This window comes from Rhopilema esculentum, chromosome 7, assembly GCF_057945365.1.
Source record: "Rhopilema esculentum isolate cy_ngs chromosome 7, ASM5794536v1, whole genome shotgun sequence".
NCBI lineage: Eukaryota > Metazoa > Cnidaria > Scyphozoa > Rhizostomeae > Rhizostomatidae > Rhopilema > Rhopilema esculentum.
The window spans coordinates 12,321,283-12,340,275 of record NC_142821.1 but is presented as its reverse complement, the minus strand read 5'-3'; the positions used below and the strand labels follow the sequence as shown (position 1 = coordinate 12,340,275).

Here is an 18,993-nt window from a genome sequence, read left to right as displayed (position 1 = left end):
ATCGGAAGAATTAATCTCATTTCCAGGGATTCGATTCAGTGAGCTAGTGATGACCTTCGTGCCAGACCCGGTCAAATACCTCAGATATACCAAGGTAAACAGAACAAGCCTCTAGAGTCGGATTGCGGTCAAATGCTTGAAATATAGAGTTCACAATCCTATGACTCTTAAACTGCCAGTCTATCTGACTGAAAAGGTTGTTCTGGGCGAAATTTGCCGCCCTTACTCGCTAATTACGGCTAAATCACCTATAAAATCTTGTCTAAAATCTTTAGCTGGCAGTTAGAATATTGGCATGCCTGCAAAGTACATAACCTGTTTATTATCGTTTCAGGTTTTTCCTGTAACGAGGAAAGTTACTGCAGAAAGAAGAGGTTTAAATGTTGTGAAAGTTCCCTTGACCAATAGTTCACTGGTCTCAGTTACGTCATATCATGATGAAGAATTCGAGATTGATTTTGCTGCTGGTGACATGGCTGTACATTTCCCATCTTGGCACATTGGGATATCAGTGCCCAAAACGTTGCAAGTGTTCTCAAATTACTGTCCAGTGTATTGGTGCTGGCCTAAAGACACTACCATCAGAGATACCATCATCCATTCGCTACCTTGATTTTTCTAAAAACCCATCAATAAAGTTCCAAAACAATTCCTTTGCTCGATTTACACAGCTAGAAAAGCTCGTCTTACGAGAATGTTCCATAAAGAATTCATTTATTCTTCCAAAGACCCTCCGAATTATTGACATGTCGGGGAACCAGTTATCTGTTCACGCAGTGGCGGAGCTGTTTAAAGACAAGAGAACACCAAATGTTATAGTGTTATTGATGCAAAACAACAAACTTTTTCTAAATGGAAATTTTTCCCTCATCCATCATTAGACTTAACATGAATGGAAATTCAGTGCAGAGAATTTGTAGCAATGATCTGAACAACCTAAAGAGACTCCAGTCTCTTTCCCTAGGATCGACTGGCTTGCGTAGCATTGCCAAAGGGGCCTTTGATCAGCTCAAGGATCTCCAGCTACTTGAATTGAGTTACAACAAACTTTCTTTTTTGCCAAATAAACTGTTTCAATACAACAGCCTCTTGCGCAAAATTTACTTACATTATAATCGAATTGAAACAATGCCAGACCTATTCGGCATTCGCCAACTTTTCCACCTAAAGTTGAAAGGAAATCGTCTTAGAGAAGCTTCAAAGTTTAATATAAAATATATTGATAATTTTGATTTGTCAAACAATTTCATCGAATCATTTAATGTTTCAGAAATTAGATTCAGAACACTATCACTGTCACACAACCGAGTCCAGAAGATTGACAAACATTTTCTTCCAAAGTTAAAGAAAATTTCCCAATTATATTTGCAAAGTAATAACATAACGACTATCCCAGTAGATACTTTTGAACATTTTGAATACATTGGGGAGTTGCATCTTCAAAGAAATGGACTCGCGAAACTCCCAAGGGGAGTTTTTAGCGGTTTATCTATAAGAAAGTTGTTCCTGTTTGCCAACGAATTGAGCACCGTAGACGGAGTCTTTCAGGATATGAAAAGACAGCCATACCTACTTTTATTGTTTGGTAACAAGTTGAAGTCCATTAGAAGCTCAGACTTTAGGAAGACGCTGAATGGCTCAGAGATTTATATATCCTGTACCAACCTCAAGGAAATTCCAAGTCATTTTGATATCAATCCGAAAGTAATTTGTAGCCCATCTAAAAGCCTGGTAATAAAAACAGAATTGGTTTTTTAGAGGGTTTTACATGTATCGAAAACAAAAATTTCAGATACTTTAGTACTTGTACGCCATGTCCAGTCGGTTATTACAGTCAATATGAATGTAGGGCTTGCCCTGCTGGAGCATAGGTTCCAAATCTTTGATTGGCTAAGAGTTCTGATTACATTCAAATTCTCCATAGCCCTTTAGCCAATCAGAATTCAAGAATACGACAACAAACGTGCCTCGCAGCTAGATTTAGGCCTATTTTGGACGTTTTTACCACTACCCACAAAAAAATAAACGTGTAAAATTTGTTGCAAGATAACCTAAATTTTTTTTTAAAAATTTAGTCTTTGGTAAATTTAGAAAAAAACTGCCGTTGTACTCAGTTAAAAATTTTCCGCGATCGTCAGTTACGAAGGCTTGAAGTTAGCAGTTCACCATCCCCCCAATGACAGCGAAAGAAGTTTGAAAATTCACACTGCTTGAATGTTAAAATCTATTTTATCTACGTAATCAACAAATTAGAACTCACCATAACAAATACATGGCAATATCTTTGCATATCGGCATGAATGTCTATGAAACTTACGTGGAAAAACGCTACATTTTACCGCTACTGTCATTGGGGGGATGGTGAACTGCTAACTTCAAGCCTTCGTAACTGACGATCGCGGAAAATTTTTAACTGAGTACAACGGCAGTTTTTTTCTAAATTTACCAAAGACTAAATTTTTAAAAAAAAATTTAGGTTATCTTGCAACAAATTTTACACGTTTATTTTTTTGTGGGTAGTGGTAAAAACGTCCAAAATAGGCCTAAATCTAGCTGCGAGGCACGTTTGTTGTCGTATTCTTGAATTCTGATTGGCTAAAGGGCTATGGAGAATTTGAATGTAATCAGAACTCTTAGCCAATCAAAGATTTGGAACCTATGCTCCCTGCTGGGGCTTTCTATCAGGACGAAATGGCAGCCATTGCATGCAAACCCTGTCCACTAGGCCAGTTTGTGCCACTAGATAAAGCACCAGGGGAAAGTCCATTGCAATGTCTCACATGCCCTTTTGGGACAAATACAAACAGCTCCGCAGCTTATCGCGCCTGTAAATGCTTGCCTGGTTTTGCAAGAAGTCATCGGTTTCAAGGATGCACGAAATGTATCCAAGAAGGGTTTTCCTGTCAAACAGATTACAAGGAATTGACTAAAGGCTATTGGATGTCGTGGCAAAGAATGCAATCTGCATCAAATACATCTTGCAAGACGTTGTACAAGGCTTTTATGCAGAATCTGGATACAAAGAACGATACATATGACCGGGCTACAATCAAGTACGATTGTCACATGCCCACTGCACACAAATGCCCGCTACAAGGCTCCTGCCTTGGTGGCATAGAGGCTGATTGTAAGCGAGGCTACACTGGAATATTGTGTGCAGTTTGTCAGGGGGGATACATGAAAAACTTTGGTAAATGCACTAAATGTCCCTCTTCAGTCATTGCAGCGGTGCAGTGTGTTGCATTCTTTTTGGCGTTTCTTTTTATTTGCTGGTTAATGTCCAAAGTTGATAAAGTGAAACTCGCAGGAAACGATTGCAAAACATTTGCTGATTTAATTCTGTCAACATTGAAAATCCTCATTGGTTTTTATCAAGTGCTAGTTGGCATCATACACGCTCTTCCAAACATTCATTGGCCTGGAAATCTTACCAAAGCTGTCAGAGTTTTTGAATTTATTCAGTTCTCGATCTTCCATATACCTGCTTTGCATTGCATAAAGCGAGAATGGCGCATGGACGCCATCAAGGAATTCTGGTTTGCCATCATTGCCACCGCGACTGTTCCTTTCATAATTTGTATTTACACAGCAATCAAATCACTTTGCTCTTACTGTTGTGTTAGGGATACAGTGGAGTTCAGAACGAGGCTTAGGAAGAACGTTCAGCAATGCCTCGAGGCCATATTTCTGTTCCTTTTCGCGACCTACCCCTTGACATCAAGCAAGATATTCCAAATCCAACCCGCCAGCTGCCATGCATTCTGTACATCGGAAAAGGACGGGCAGTGCTTGCACAGAGTCTCGTACCTGCGATCGGATTACCGTGTTAGCTGTACATCAGGCACGAGTGATGACGTCATTGTAACCAAAGCTGCATACGCGGCCTTAATTTTGCCCCTTGGCTTTCCTTTGCTGCTGTTTCTTCTTCTCTGGCGGTTAGCTCCCAAAAAGAACAACACTGATGATGCACAGCGGCAGCAGCCCGCCGGGTCAATTAACGATGATGGCGAGGAGGCAGCTGCGGAGGAGTCTGTTGTAGCCGTGGCGCTTAGACTTTTCTACGGCAACTACAAGCCGGAGAGCTGGTACTGGGAGGTGACTGAAATGGGTCGAAAACTGATTATCAGCATTGCAAGTGCTTTGGTCCTGCACAACATAAAGATAGGGCTGTTTGGGCTGATAATCTTAAGCATTTTGTTCGCTGTTGCTCATGCTCGGATGTGGCCGATGAAAGACAAGTTTGACAACTTGATGCAGTTACTGGCTCTAGTGATTGTTGTGGTGAATCTGTGCTATGGTGTAACACAAAATAGTGCGATTGGTGATGACGAAATTCTCGAGCAAAGCAAAGACAAGTGGGGACTTGGCGTTATGCTAGTCTCCCTCAACTCCCTGCTGTTTGTGCTGTTGTTTGGTCGATTGATAAAGGATATTTTGAGGAAAATTTGCACTGCAAAAGAAAATAGAGCATCGTGCTGTAAGCATTATGTGTGTCACTGCAATTACGGAGGCTCTACTGAAAACGTTCTGTTACACAACGAAAGAGATTTAGTAATATAGATGATGGCTTGTTTCCATACCCGTGTGTCAGTATACTTTTCAACGAAATCAGTGTAAAAAGTCTTTTCTAATTGAAAAGTGGGTAGAAAAGCTATATTTTACCTCTTCTGAAAGGTCTCCAGGACAATGACACATTCAATCAATTTAATTGAATGCAATTTTTTCCAAGCTGAAACGGTAATCCGGTATGATAATCCGGTATGATAATCCGATATTATAATCCGGTATGATAAACCGGTATAGTATAGAGGCTCCAGTATAGAGCTTTTTTGCTGTGTAGGCTGTACAAGAAGAATCTATCGAAGATGCGAGACGGGCAGCAGGTACTTTTCGGTTTTAGCTTTTTTTCGAAGTTAATATAATTAAGTCTTTTTGTTTAAAGAATAAAGCTTTGGAAGTGGCACAGCTTCAGAGCAACAAGAAGCAATTCTCGATTATGCCTATTTTGATTATTTTGGTATAATACTTAGTATTTTGACAATTATTTGGCATTGACGTTACTGCCAGAACGCTCATCTAGTTTTTCATTGTTATTGTTTATTTTATTTGACTAATAGAGCTCAGTTTATTGGTAAATTTTTTACGCGTTTTTAACCCATTGGCTGCCGAGAGAGGGAATTTGTTGTTAGTTAAAGCGCATTAGCAAGAGGTTTATATGTATTATCATGCTCTGGTATTTTTATCTACTTCTGTCCTCTGGACATTTACCTTCTGTCTACACAATGGCGGCTTTTTCGTTTTTATGTAGATCGACTCCAAAACTGCTAGATGGAAGGACGACCGGGCTCTGCCAATTATCCGAAACATGTCGTCATTATAGAGTTTTGCACAATCTGGGTTGTCTAAAAGATGTTGACCAATGGGAGAATCACTTGTTTTAACAGTGTTTCTAGACCTACAAGATCGTGGAGGCTGTTCTCTTTGAGGGGCAGTTTTGTTTCTTATGTTGGAAGGAACATGCTGTTTTATCCTATTCCCCAATCTTTGGGTTGTGCGTCCTACGTAGCCAGAATCACACTGGCACGTAAATTCATAAATGACGGAACTTTTTTGGTTGGTAGCAGGAGCGGATCCAGACTATAGCAACTGTAGCTCGAGCTATAGTCAAATTCTCAGTGTTTGATTTTCGAAATACAAAGTCTCCTTGCAGTCCCTAAAAATGTGTTTATGCCCACAAGTGTTTACTATCAACATTTGAAAGCAGCGGTAAAGGTTATCAAGTCGGTCTACGGATTTGCTTTGGAAAAGGCATCGAAGACAATGAAACCCGTACTATAATTTTTGGCGCGAGCTATAGTCAAGTTTGAAAATGGCCTTTTAACCAATAGAATATGAGTATCCACGTTACTTCTCCGCTCTCTGTCCCCTGTAAAGCAACAGTGGACTATAGCTCGTTTTCACATCCTGGGTCCCCTGTAATGTAGCTTCAAAGGCAAGGACCTACTAGGGAATAGACAGGGACGGCGCAACGACCAAGGGGCGAGAGGGTGGGGGGGGGGGCGGCAGGCTTGAGTAAAAGGGCTTTTGATTCATACGTAACTGGAATTTTATTGCGATCTTCTGTAGGTATCTTCAACATTGGCTAATTTTCAGCATATAGAACTATTTTACATGTTTTGAGAAGTTCAGAATTTTATATGAATCTCTCTGATTATTACAATTGGCCAGTTTCAAGGTAACTTTATTAAAAACAACCCTTGCACCTTCTGCCAAAGGGCAACAGGGGCGGTTGTACCCCCACACCCCCTTCTCTGGCGTCCCTGGAAATAGAAAAAGGATGTTCGAAGGAATATTTATTAATACGAAGCAACTATAAACACACATGGTTATATCATTTGCCCATATAGCAGGCGTGTCCCACAAGCAAGGAGGGCGTGGTCCCGATCCCAAAAGATTTGAGCAATAGTCACCAAAAATCCTGGATCCGCCCCTGGGTAGGAACGCAATCGTTTTGAGTGGATGGAAGGGCTCTCCTAGTGCTGTAAACAATCCGAGGATTTACAGCAAAGAAACAATTGGTTATGGCTTGCCTAATCTGACTCTCGAATAGCAAGGAAGTGTTACCAATCCATGGTAGTTTCAAATAAACTGGGCACTTTTGCGGACCAAACTTTTGAACAGCCGAAAAACTTGCGATCTTCTCCTTAGTATTAGATAAAATGGCGTCTTCTGGATAGCCGTTGTCCAGGAAGATCGTTTTGAGTTTTTCCATGCTCTGAGGAGTGTCAGACGAAAAAGCTTTTAGTATGTCGTAAAATGTTTGCTTTTTTCAAAGCCATTTTCAAATTCTGTACCGCAAAAAAAATTTTCATACCACTTTATCGCCAACAAGCATTTTTTCGCACGAATAGTGTCTTTTAGCTATTCTCGGCTTAAGGAGGCCGTCATAAGAAAAAGTTGTGGAAAAATAATTTGTCATCATTTTTTTTTTATTTCTGATATTGATAGTATATGCATTATTTTCAAGTCCTCTGGTCCCGTTCCCTTTTTATAGGCCTCAGTTCGAGAGAAAAGACAGTTTTTTTGGATCAACCGTTAAATAATGTCCATAGCAACGGTGTTTGGGCGAATTTTTTCCTTAGAAACCATGCGTTTCTCCATGGAAAACCTCCCCAAACATGTAGCCATGATTTAATTTCAAATTTCCCCCTTTTTCCAAATTGCCTCCTTTTCGTTTTGAGGCTATTTTCCTGTATGCTCCCTTGTGTTGTTGTGTTCATTTCGGCGAAGAAAGCACTCGAAAAACAGCAAGTTGAACCGTGTATTTTATCTTGTTATTTGTTCTCTATAATGCCTAGAATATTCAAAAAGAGAAAAGGTTTCCACGGAGTACGGAAATGGCAGTTGAAAGAGTCTTCGGGGTGTGACAGAAATCCACAACAAAGTACCAGTAGTGGAACCTCGAGCCAGGATGATACCACTAGGCCTAAGCCATGTACGCCTTCGCTGACAAAAAAAGGATTGAGTGCCATGAGGAATATGTCATCAGAGAAGCTGAAGCACAGCGATTTTAAAAAGATGGACGAGAAGATGAAGACCAGAAGTTTGAGCAAAAGATTAGGGGTCGCAAGAGCACACTGCATTGAAGACGCCCATGGAACAAAAATCCAGGACTTCTCAATACTGAGTCAATCTTTAGAACAGTTTGCCATCTGCTCAAGTTGTAGAAATGCTAAATCAAAGTTGAAAATCAAGCAGGATAACCAAAAACGAAAAGGACTGGCAGAGTCTTTATTTATAATATGCACACATTGTGGAGCAAAACAAAATTTTTCAACCAGCAGGAAAATAGCTGGAAAAGGTGGAGCATTTGAAGTAAACAGAAAGGCAGTTTTAGCATGCCCAAGTCGGGCACAACTCCAAAGCTTCTGTGCAAAAATGGATTTACCACCTCCTGTTACTAAGGAGTCGCATAATAACCACCTGAAGGATATTGAGAAAGAATTGAAACTTGAGGCAGAAGTTAAGATGAAAGAAGCTGCAGACCGAATTTTGAATATTTTAAAAGTAGAAGAACCAGAAAGAGTTATAGTGACAGAGGATGGACAGGAGATTGGGGAAATACCAGTCACTGTTGATGGGACCTGGCAAAAGAGGGGACATACCTCAAAGATTGGGGTTGTTTTTGTCCTCTCGGTTAGATCTGGAGAAGTCCTTGATTATGAGGTTCTCTCTCACTTTTGTCAGGCATGTGTCTCTCACAGCAACATGAATAAGGCCTCATTTGAGTTCAAAGAATGGGAAGCAAGCCATGCAGACCAATGTGAGATAAACCACTTCAGCTCGTCAGGAGACATGGAGAGCAAAGGTGCTATTGCAATCTTCAAAAGAAGTATAAAAGAAAGGGGACTGAAGTACACACATTTCATTGGTGATGGAGACAGTAGCTGTTTTGGAAAGGTTGCTGAAGAATTGAAAAGTATTTATGGTGATTCCTACAAGATCCAAAAAGAAGAGTGTGTAGGCCATATTCAAAAGAGAATGGGTTCTGCTCTTCTCCAATACAAAAAGAACATGAAAGGCCAGCAACTTGCTGATGGAAAAGGTGTAGGAGGAGCAGGTAGACTTACACAGGATACCATAAAGAAAATTCAGAATTACTATGGCCTTGCTATAAGGCAGAATAAGGGTGATCTGCAAGGTATAAAAGCAGCCATTAATGCAATTATGCATCATATTATAGAACACCCACAAAAGAGTCTTGCTTTTCAACACAAGTACTGCCCAAAAGGAAAGGAGTCTTGGTGTGGGTTTCAGAAAGACCAAGCTAATGGTACGAAGACATACAAGGGAGCAAACAGACTACCTGCAGTTTTTTTGAAAGAGCTTGAGCCAATATTCTCCAGGTTGAGTAATGATGATTTACTGAAACGATGTTTGCTTGGTTTGACACAAAACCAAAATGAAAGTTTGAATGGAAGACTCTGGTCTTCAGTACCAAAAACACAATTCTGTGGAAAAAGACGCGTCCAGATTGGGGTATGTGCAAGTATCTGCAGCTGGAATACAGGATCTGGAAGCAAGTGTGTTATAATGAAGAGACTTGGAATAATGCCTGGTGTGAACACATTGAATGCTTTTAGGGGCGAAGATGATTTGAGACTTAAGAATGCAGCAAAGAAGATTTCAGCCAAGTACAGGATTAAGAGAAAGAACCTCAAATTTGACAGAAAGAGAAAACTTCCTGATCCAGTTGCATACAAAGCAGGAGGTTTTGGGCTTGGTATTGAACCAGTATTGGCAAAAAAGAGGAAACTTTCTCAAAAGCAAAACAGCAAACAAAAATCTTCTCAGCATAGCGAAACCAGCCGAAACAGCAAAAGTGATAAAGATCCCAAGATTGTGTTTGTTGATGAACTAAGTATTGATCAATTTTTTGTGCATGGTAACAGGTCATAAAGAGCTGGAAATGTTGAACATTGGTAGCAATATAACATTGAAACTTTAAAGAACAATTTTGTGTTTTTAAAGAGACAAATAACTCGTAAAATGAATTAAAAATAGTTGTTTTCGTAAAACCCCGTTTTTCTCAATAGTATCAAATTTATGTTCAGTGTTTTTAGGAACATTTTATTTTGAAACCACAGGCCCTAGCAAAGCCAAACTTCCTGATTATATTCATTTTACTATTGCCTACCATTTGAGTAATGGAAATTTTCATGTAACCAAAAATAGACATTGTTGCCATGGAAACGACATTTTGGGGTTTCACCCTTATTTCGTGACAGTTATGGAAATTTCCATTATTCAAATGAAAGATCTACTTACTGGCATCTATTTCATTGGCATTCTATTTATAAGATTGCTGCAATAACATAGAAAAATGAACCTAACTGTGAAAAAGTGTCCCCATTCATCGAGCGTTGCTATGGAAACCTGACCCCCAAAATTAATTTTGTTGTTGTCAACAAAAACAAGAATACTTTGAAAGTTTGTATAGCAAAAATGAAGTGAATATGTGAAACGGAGCTTTAGCAGTATTAGGTTGTACGCAAGTAGCAGATTTTGACATATTCTTATGACGGCCTCCTTAAGGCAATCTACATTATTAGCTCATCAGACTTATAAGGTGCACTCCCTGCAGTGGCGTACCCAAGGGGGGTGAATGGAGGGGTCCGGAACCCCCCCCCCCCACTGCTACAGCCCGGGGTACGCCACTGACTCCCCTGTTATTAACGTGCATGATACTATAAGCAAATAGTTGTCAACTTTGACTATTTTTACTCGACCAGGGGCGGTTTTTAAGCAACATGGGTTGGGAGGGGGGAGGGGGTGTTAGACACTAATCTTGGTGCCACACCCTTCAGTTCACTGGTAAATAATGGAAACATTTTGAAAATTTGGTTTTTAACTTTAAGGTAAAGACGATACGAAGCAGTGGCGTAGTAGGGTTGGAGGATTGATGTAGCAAAGAGAAGAACATTTTTGCTGACCAAACCCCTAAAAAATGGGGAAAACACCCAATTTGTAAATGCGTTTGGAAAAGCTATGGCATTTTTACGTGGCAATTTCCCTTTATACAAGGTCATATGTAGCGTTTTGTGGCTGACCATATTCTACAACTGTCTGTTTCCTTCACAATTTGACTAATGTTTATATCCTGAATTGTGTAAGGCGAGGAAGCACTACGTGTAAAAAGTAATTTTCCATAGTTGTAAAGTCCGTTCTCCTTGGAGCAAAACCCACGACAAGCACTTCAGAATCCAGTTTTTCAAGGATTTGGACTGCTTTAGCATTTTAGGTGTTATTTTATCGAGACTGTTTCAAGAACGTGAAGGATGTTTCTATACAGACCCCAGAACGAGGGGAAATTGTTGGGGGGGGGGGTATGTTTACATTGTGGAGGGGAAGGGGGGTAAACTCAAAGATTTACGGTAGTACGTATCAAGAAGCCATATTTTCCCGCGAGCTTTGCATTGCAAATCGCATTTTATGACATTTTCAAAGGTTTTCTTTGATATAGCCAAACAGAATAATACCGGATTGTCAGGGTCAATTTGGACGCCAAAGGTTGTAGATCAAGACCGGGTGATCCCTGGGAGACACCAAACGTATGTGCTCTGCTATTGACCTTATGTTACCTGTGACAAATCATAACAAGAAATGTGTATTTCTAGGAAAGTTACTCTTCTTGCCAAGCGAAGTACGCCCTCATTCGCAGAGAGCTAGCGACCCCCTCATTCAAATGAAAGTTTGTGCAAGTTAGTGGATCGAACCAAACTGCCAGACTAATTCACATTGCAACAGAAGAGCATGTTCAATATTACCCTGGGTGCCAGACCCTCAGAAGATCAAATGATGAAGAACGGTGGAAAGAAAGGCCTTGTCTTTCCACTCCTCTCCAATTCTTCTTTGCAATTCCTTTTCCCATGTCTTCATCCTTTTATTCTTTGACTCTCTGAGGCTCTGGTACCCAGGGTAGTTCTATATATGGCTCATCCAACAATAAAACATTTGTTAACTTGTTCAAATGCTCCCCTAAAGGTTTCATATCCTGAAGTAGAAACTACACTTCTTCACATATTAATAGCGGATTTCTATGTATTTATGGCTGTTGCAAATGACTTGTCAGGTTTTCGATGTAAAAAGACATAGAGTGGTGAGGACTGATGTCTTCCTTAGAATTCTTATTAGAATTTAAGACTTTGAGCACCTACCCTGAAAGCACTGAACAATACCTAAAACTGGCAATGTAAGCTGGATCTGTTAAGGATTCCCACACTCGAGCTGATAGGATGTGTTGCAGAACAGGGTATCATTTTGCAGTTAAAATTTTAGAGATTGTATCAAAATAGTTTTATCGATGACCATGACAACAAATCAAAACTCAGATTTTGGGATAGTTGGAGGGTCATGGTAGCCAACCTTCTGATAGAAGATAATGATGATCAAAATAAAGGATATATTGTGGAGCAGGGTATTTAGAGGCAAAAATATGTAAGAACAGCTCGCTCAATTTATTCAGTAATTTTTACAAATATTGTATGCTCCAGTTATATTTGCAAGCACCAAATATTATGGTACAGCGTATGCTTTGGTGAATTTTTCATAAGGCAGTGTTAGGCGGTAAAGGGTTTTTTCTCACAACCAGTCCTAGTGTGGTATGCCCTGGGATATAGAAAAATGTATCTTAAGATGGATTTCCTCTTCACGGTATGGACGTAAAACGGAATACGGTATACGGTACAAGCAAGCGCAGAAAATGTTTTGACATTCAAAAACGGTACGCTTTCCGTACCGCTTTCCGTATCGCTTTCCGTACCGCTTTCCGTACCGCTTTCCGTACCGCTTTCCGTACCGCTTTCCGTACCGCTTTCCGTTTCGAAAGTTGAAATCAAGGCAACTTTTTTCCACGGAATTCGCACTGACCTCTCAACCAATCATGTTCAAGTCATTGCGTCACAACTGCAGCAACAATCTGTGCTCCGAACTGAGTCACAGTCATTCTGAAATCGTAATTGAGTTCCACTGATCAGTGTTGAGTTCTTGGAAAACCTTTTCGTGTTGTGCAGTCAACGTGGTTGTATCTCATTTAAAGGAAGAGAAAAGATGGCATCACTAAAACTTTACTTCGATATGATGTCGCAGCCTTCTAGATCAGTGGTGTTGCTCTTAAAAGCAAACAAAGTGCCGTTTGTTCCACACTTGATCAATCTTGCCAAAGGTGTGACGCTTACCAAAGTTTTAGGAAGTCTTCCCTCTATTTTTGGACATTTTCCACACTCTATCGGCCTTCCCTACCTCGGCCTACTAGGATTGCAGTAATTGTTCCTCTTAAATCAAGTACGCATGGAATCACTAAAGCATTTCATGGGCATTTTTTGACGCTAATAAAATAACCAAACTCGGGCCCCTTTTTTGAATGACAGTTATTCATGTAAGTGGGAATTATTAGATAAGTGGAAGAGCCTTTGTGTAAACAGGATCTGTTAGAAAGGGACAACTCTTCATAAGGTTAAAGTAAGTGTAAATCTGCCAAGTAAATAAGCTGGGACCACTGTACTAGGACTGTAAGGCTCCTAAAGGGGTCTATTTGGTAAAACATTGTTGAGGACTATTGCTCCTTAAAATCCCTGCAATGATGTGGCCCCCTTGAATATGATCTCTCTTATCTGCAGGGACGCCAGAGAAGGGGGTATAGGGGGGGGGGTGCGTCAACTGCCCCTGTTGCCTTTTCATTAATGTGCCCTTGAAATCAGTCAATTGTGATAATCAGAGAGGTTCATATAAAGTTCTTATGGTAGTGCTTAATTAACGCAAACATTTCTCAAAACTTGTAAAATGAAACCTTATGCCGAAAGTAAGCCAAATTTCAAGATTCTTCAGAATATCAAAATATAATGGCAGTTAGTAGAAGGAATAAGTAGAAGCTGGGAGTTATCTTTCAAAAACCCTTTTACTCAAGCCTGTCTCTTTGCTCCTTGGCCATTCCAGTGTCTCTGCTTATCTACAACCATTAAAAACACTGGAAATATCCAAGCCCATTTCAGAGATCAGATAGGTAATTTTCCCCATGCTTCCCACATTCCTACACTTTTGAAAAAGAAGTACTCATTTCAGCCAGATTTCCGTCTTTTCACCTCCAACTTTACATAAGGGCAAACCTGCAAAGGAACAAAATATCAAATGGGGGTAGCCATAAACAGATTTTGGAGACCATACCTACATAGCTTATGGAGAAACCACAGGCATGTATTGTCCGGAGCTCTGATGGCAATTTGGAGTACTCTGTTAGTTAGTCAATGCTGGTCTGTTAGTGCCTACTGGTCTCCTGTGTGATTGCTTATCATGATATGGTTCTTCACACCTTCTCCAGGCTAGACTAAGTCTACCTTCTCCAACAATGACCATTTGTACCTGATCCTTGTGTCTGTAATTGTTTTTGTTGCTGTGTTGGCTCCTGCTTATGTTTTCATCTACTGTCAACATCCACCTATTTTGCCACTGTGAATAGCTTTTCTGTACGATAAAATTTTTTGCGATGTTTCATTGCTACAATCTTTTATTTGTGCCAATAGATAAGTAAAATTAAATAGAAATAAGGAACACTGAAAAGGGCTGAGAACAAATAACAACAAAAACATAACTAAATTAAAGTTGGCTAATATTTCATACAGGGCTTTCTAATATTACATTTCATACAAAGTTTTGACTATAAATTGCTCAGCCTTGTGCCAATTCTATAAAAAAATACTGCTCTTCACTGCAAAAATCTACCTAAATGCCCAGATGTTCAGTACCAATGGGGTCCCTAGCCCAAACGCAGCTGCTGAAATGTTTAGGCCTCTGCTAAAAAAGGAGCATTTGCTTTAACCCTTAAGGCTAAGAGCAGATGGCTCATTTCGAAACTTCTTCAGCTTTTGGGCTGTCAATCTGAAAAAATTACCTTTTGAGCAAGCTGTTGAATAAACATCTATTTCATTAAAGGAAAGAAATTATAGAGATAAAACTTCTTGATTGATGCAATTCTTCTCTTGCTTCTAGCCCAACTAAATTTGAACCTTTTTATGTTGTTCTTGCTTCTAGCTGACAAAGAAAGTATTAAAAGAATGTTGCTTGCAAACATCATTCATAGCAAATAGTAGCACAAAATTTTCTTTTAATTAATCTGTCAAGCTCAGAATAAAAATGGACAGGCAAAATTTTGTAGAGATGCATTTTTGTAGAAATATTTTTTCTCAATTGCAATGTTCTAGGAGCACAATACTCTGATGAGGAATTTGCTGATGTGAGCCCAACTAAAAGAGTTCCAGCTTTGAAAGATGGGGACATAAAACTCTTTGAAAGGTAATGATAGTGTGTATAATTTGTTGTATTTAAAGGCTTTTTTTGTATTTTTGACAAATATGCTTTTATTTGTTTCAGAATACATTTTCATTCCTGAAATTGTTTTATCATGGTACACTTTGGAGTTTGATTCATGGAGTTTCTGATATTCAAGCAACACATTGCACTATTTGGTGTAAAGAACAGGACAAATCTTTACCTGCCAGCTTTAAATATTATCAATTTGTTCCTTTTTGTTATTTCTTTTGCCCTTTCTATTGTTCTTTCAACCTCTTAATCTGGCTCAGTGTGGGAAACTTTGATACTATGCTAATGCTGTTTATGTGTTAAGAATTCTATTCAAATGATTCAGAACGGTTCTGTGTGCAGACAGTGTGCATCAAATCATGTAGAGGTATGCTTATGTGCAGGGGCCTACCTACCAGGGGGGTGTGGGGGGATGGTACACCCCCTACTTTTGAAAAAGTTAGACAGTAATTTTTTTTGATGGTTTGTAAATGTTATGAATTGTCAGTAGAAGCATATCGTGACTATATATATTATATTGGTGTGTATACATTGACTAGCAAGAGTTGAATTTTGGTCCGTAAATTCACCCGTTTACACCCCCTACTCCAAATCGTCAAGGTCTGCCCCTGCTTATTTGTCTATTGAAATTAAACCTGTCCATATTATCATGCTCAAAAATGTATTTACTAACTATTATTTATTCATTTAAATTCCTTGTAATGTTGTTGTGATTTTTATTTCAGCACTGCCATGATGAAATACATTTGTGCCAAATATCAGTTAGCTGATCATTGGTACCCAAAGGATCTCGAAAAAAGAGCCAAAATTGATGAATACCTCTCTTGGCATCACACCAATACAAGATTGGCTGCTGTGAGCATTATTTGGGGAAAAGTGAGTACTGGCAACTTGGAACTGTGAATGTTAACAAGGTCATCAGTATTGGGGGCCTAAGGGGTGTGACACCCCACTGAGTTTTTTGTCATCCAGGGTTGCTTGGCTGGTTTTCCTTTTCTCGCAGTATTTTTGGCCTTGTTTACATAACATGTCATGTAGAACCTAGAATCATGGGGAAATCTAAAAAACAATTTCGATTCGTTGCGATTTCTGATATTTTACATGATACAAGTTTCATGTGAGAAAATTTTCAGCTTGTTTTTCAAAATTTTCCTTTTATAAGATGTTTGACTATCCGACCTGCACAACACTTTGTTTCAAATTTAGCTTTTTACTTCATATTGTTTAATATACATGTGATTGCAAGCAACATAGGGGCATTGGGATGACTTTACAAAAGCTTAATTTTATGAACTTTGGACAAGCTTATTGTTATATTACAAGTAAACACTTCTTCGATGTACACTCTAATACTCTGCAAAATCGTGTGAAAGGGGCCTGAAATTCGGTAAATTTTGCCTTATCTGGGGGCTGTAGCCAGTTGCGGCACCAAGTGGCTGTTCAGGGGGGGGGGGGGTAATTACCTTGGCGCCTCCCCCCCACTTTTGTCAAACATGGTCTACACATTTCTTCTAGAAATTGATCAAAAAGTGCTAGGAAGGGGTAGATCATATTTCCTAAGGAAAATTAACCTGTACAAAGCACTGAAACGAGGCGAAAGGAGTGTGGTCTCGCTGGCAACGCCCATTACCCTCCCACTCTGCTGTAGCTGGCGCCGCCACTGGCTGTAGCCCCCCAGTCTCTATGGCTCCTTCGCCTATGTGCTGCATGTCTTTAAGCTAAAACTGCCATTTGATCTGCCAGCATCCCGCAGTTGCTTGGCACTGGAACCGACCCATTTCTTCATCCGCTGTCACACAGCTCCTGAGTTCGACTGTTTTCGTTTCTTGTTTTCATTTGAAACATAGTTAAGCTTTTCATCTGAAAACAATTTGAAATATAGTAAAGTTTTTCATCTGAAATTCTTCAGACTATAAAACGTCAGAGCCCGGGGCCCGTCCTTTCAACGATAGCTTCTACAATTGCTTTGGTGTGGTTTTATTCAAGGATCAACCATCTTAGGGCATAAATTCTTGGATTACAGCTTACATTTATTAATACTTTGTTCCTTCATACAATGTCATCATAAACAGACTGAAGCTGCAAGAAAGCAAGATCGTGCTTTTGATAAATAATGAAAGTGCCATTATTTTTAGAGTAATCAATTCAACTTTTTTAATTTCACAGCTTTTTGGCCCGCTTTTGCTTGGCAAGCCTGTTAACGAACACAAAATCAAAAATGGAAAGAAGCAAATGGATGATTGCATGAAAATATACGACAATCACTTTTTGAAGGACACCCCTTTCTTGTCAAGTAAAGAAATATCAATTGCCGATGTGTTGGCAATATGTGAGTTCAGTCAGTTGGAATTGCTCGATGAAAACCTAGTTGAACTGTCGAGTAAAGTAAAAGATTGGCAAAAGCGATGCGTTGATTATTTCGGAGAAGATTATCAACAGGTTCATTCAATATTGTATAAAATGAAAGCTTCTCTTTCTAAAAGACCAAAACTATGAGAATAACACTATAGCTTTAAATTTTAAAGTCATTTTGCAGTGGTAATTGATGAAATAGAATATGTAGGTGTAAGTGTTTGGACCTTTTTGTGTTCTATTAACAAATGTGAATTTATATCAAAGTGAGGTTGCGATCAAAGAGAGAACAGCGTTTTCGGCTTCGTGTCTTGTTTTCTGCTTACCAGTTCTCAGAAATGTTGACATGTTGTAGGGGAAAAGGAAACAACAGCTAGAGAAATCTTGTTTATCAATGGATAGTATCGAAACGGATAGTATTAAGACTCAGGGCCGGCGAAACAGGGGGGGGGGGCGGGGGGCCATGGCCCCTCCACTTTTCTGCAGAGCAAAATAATTTTTTAGACAAAGTAAGTGCTGATAATACGCATTGCGCTGTAAGTAAGTGTACGTAGTAATATTTTGAAAATGATATTAGATTAAGCTTGGTAGCTATGTATTTACCAAAGAAGACAAACAGAAATTGAAAATGGGAATTTGGTCAAAAAGTGTCATGCGTTACTGTTCAAATGTTTTTGTTGGCATGCCCCAGTCGAAAAAACAAAGATTTGAGGCCTTTCAGGACAGCGCAATGCGTATTATCAATGGAAAAAGGAAAAGTGATGTCAAGTTTCCCCGAGTAAACCATCTTCGAAACAGACTATGTATCCTAGACGTTTTTAAATGTTTTTAAATGAAAATGGGAATTTGGTCAAAAAAGTCGGTCATTTCCCAAGTGGTACAACGAGTAACAGCTTGGTTAAGGGAATAGATCGAGAAAACTGATCCAGAACGATTTTTTTGCCTTGCCTGCACCAAATGATCAGAAAGACTTGGTTGCCTGCACCAAATGATCAGAAAGACTTGGTTGCCTGCACCAAATGATCAGAAAGACTTGGTTGCCTGCACCAAATGATCAGAAAGACTTTGTTGCCTGCACCAAATGATGAAGTATTGTTTTTTCTATAGCCTAAACTCCGCTCCCAAGGTCTATTTGTTGACGGGAAGTTTCTAAAAAAATTGTTGAAGGAAAAGAAACTGCTGGAAAGAAAATTTTTGAGCATATGAGAAATGAAGAATTTTTGTTGCATAATCTTTCATTTTGAGTTGACAGTGATTCTTTTGATATTTCAATGTTGATGGTTTTGTTAAAGCTTGATTCATTTATTTTCTCCTCCATTTCATTTTGGCTCCTTTTGAAATCTATTAAATGTCATAATAGCAAAAACTTTCCTATTAAATGTCAACATTATTTACTGTTTCTTTTCAACTTTAGATACTGTTTCTGGCCATACCTTAGATATCATATTTCTAAAATTTTTCTTGTCGCCAACCATGGTGGCCTTTCCTAAAACTTTTCATAACCTTGATTTTTTAGCCCCTCCACTTTCGAATACGTTTCGCCGGCCCTGTAAGTGAATAGCGTCTTTTCAGAAAACATCAGGCCAAGAAATTTAAATTGGAGACAACCAAATAAGCAATGACTTATTTTTGAGAAAGAACGGTACTCAGCTCGACGATAAAACAAGTGCATTGAAAATAGATTTGAAATGAATGTGCTTGTCATATCAACTTCATATTTGGATGTTCTCGAGCTGTGTTTTGATTTTAATAAAAGAAGAGCTGCTT

The 18,993-nt window shown here is 39.2% G+C and overlaps 2 protein-coding genes across 2 annotated transcripts; both read left to right on the top strand.

The window, feature by feature from the left end:
* The first annotated feature begins 2,361 nt into the window (after positions 1-2,361).
* Positions 2,362-5,169, top strand: LOC135683518 (uncharacterized). Its single transcript, XM_089109429.1, has one exon. It carries the CDS (start codon positions 2,659-2,661, stop codon positions 4,558-4,560), a length of 1,902 nt encoding a protein of 633 aa, XP_088965555.1. The 5' UTR covers positions 2,362-2,658; the 3' UTR covers positions 4,561-5,169.
* A 7,310-nt stretch (positions 5,170-12,479) lies between these two features.
* Positions 12,480-17,529, top strand: LOC135683595 (glutathione S-transferase theta-3). Its single transcript, XM_065198900.2, has 4 exons — positions 12,480-12,724; positions 14,757-14,847; positions 15,600-15,750; positions 17,041-17,529. Exons 1-4 carry the CDS (start codon positions 12,610-12,612, stop codon positions 17,368-17,370), a joined length of 687 nt encoding a protein of 228 aa, XP_065054972.2. The 5' UTR covers positions 12,480-12,609; the 3' UTR covers positions 17,371-17,529.
* The last annotated feature ends 1,464 nt before the right edge of the window (positions 17,530-18,993 follow it).

Coding starts and splice junctions, on each gene's coding strand:
- LOC135683518 (XM_089109429.1), top strand. CDS start 2,659: ATGCTCCCTGCTGGGGCTTTCTATCAGGACGAAATGGCAGCCATTGCA.
- LOC135683595 (XM_065198900.2), top strand. CDS start 12,610: ATGGCATCACTAAAACTTTACTTCGATATGATGTCGCAGCCTTCTAGA. Junction 12,725..14,756: donor CTTGATCAATCTTGCCAAAG/GTGTGACGCTTA, acceptor GCAATGTTCTAG/GAGCACAATACTCTGATGAG. Junction 14,848..15,599: donor GACATAAAACTCTTTGAAAG/GTAATGATAGTG, acceptor TTTTTATTTCAG/CACTGCCATGATGAAATACA.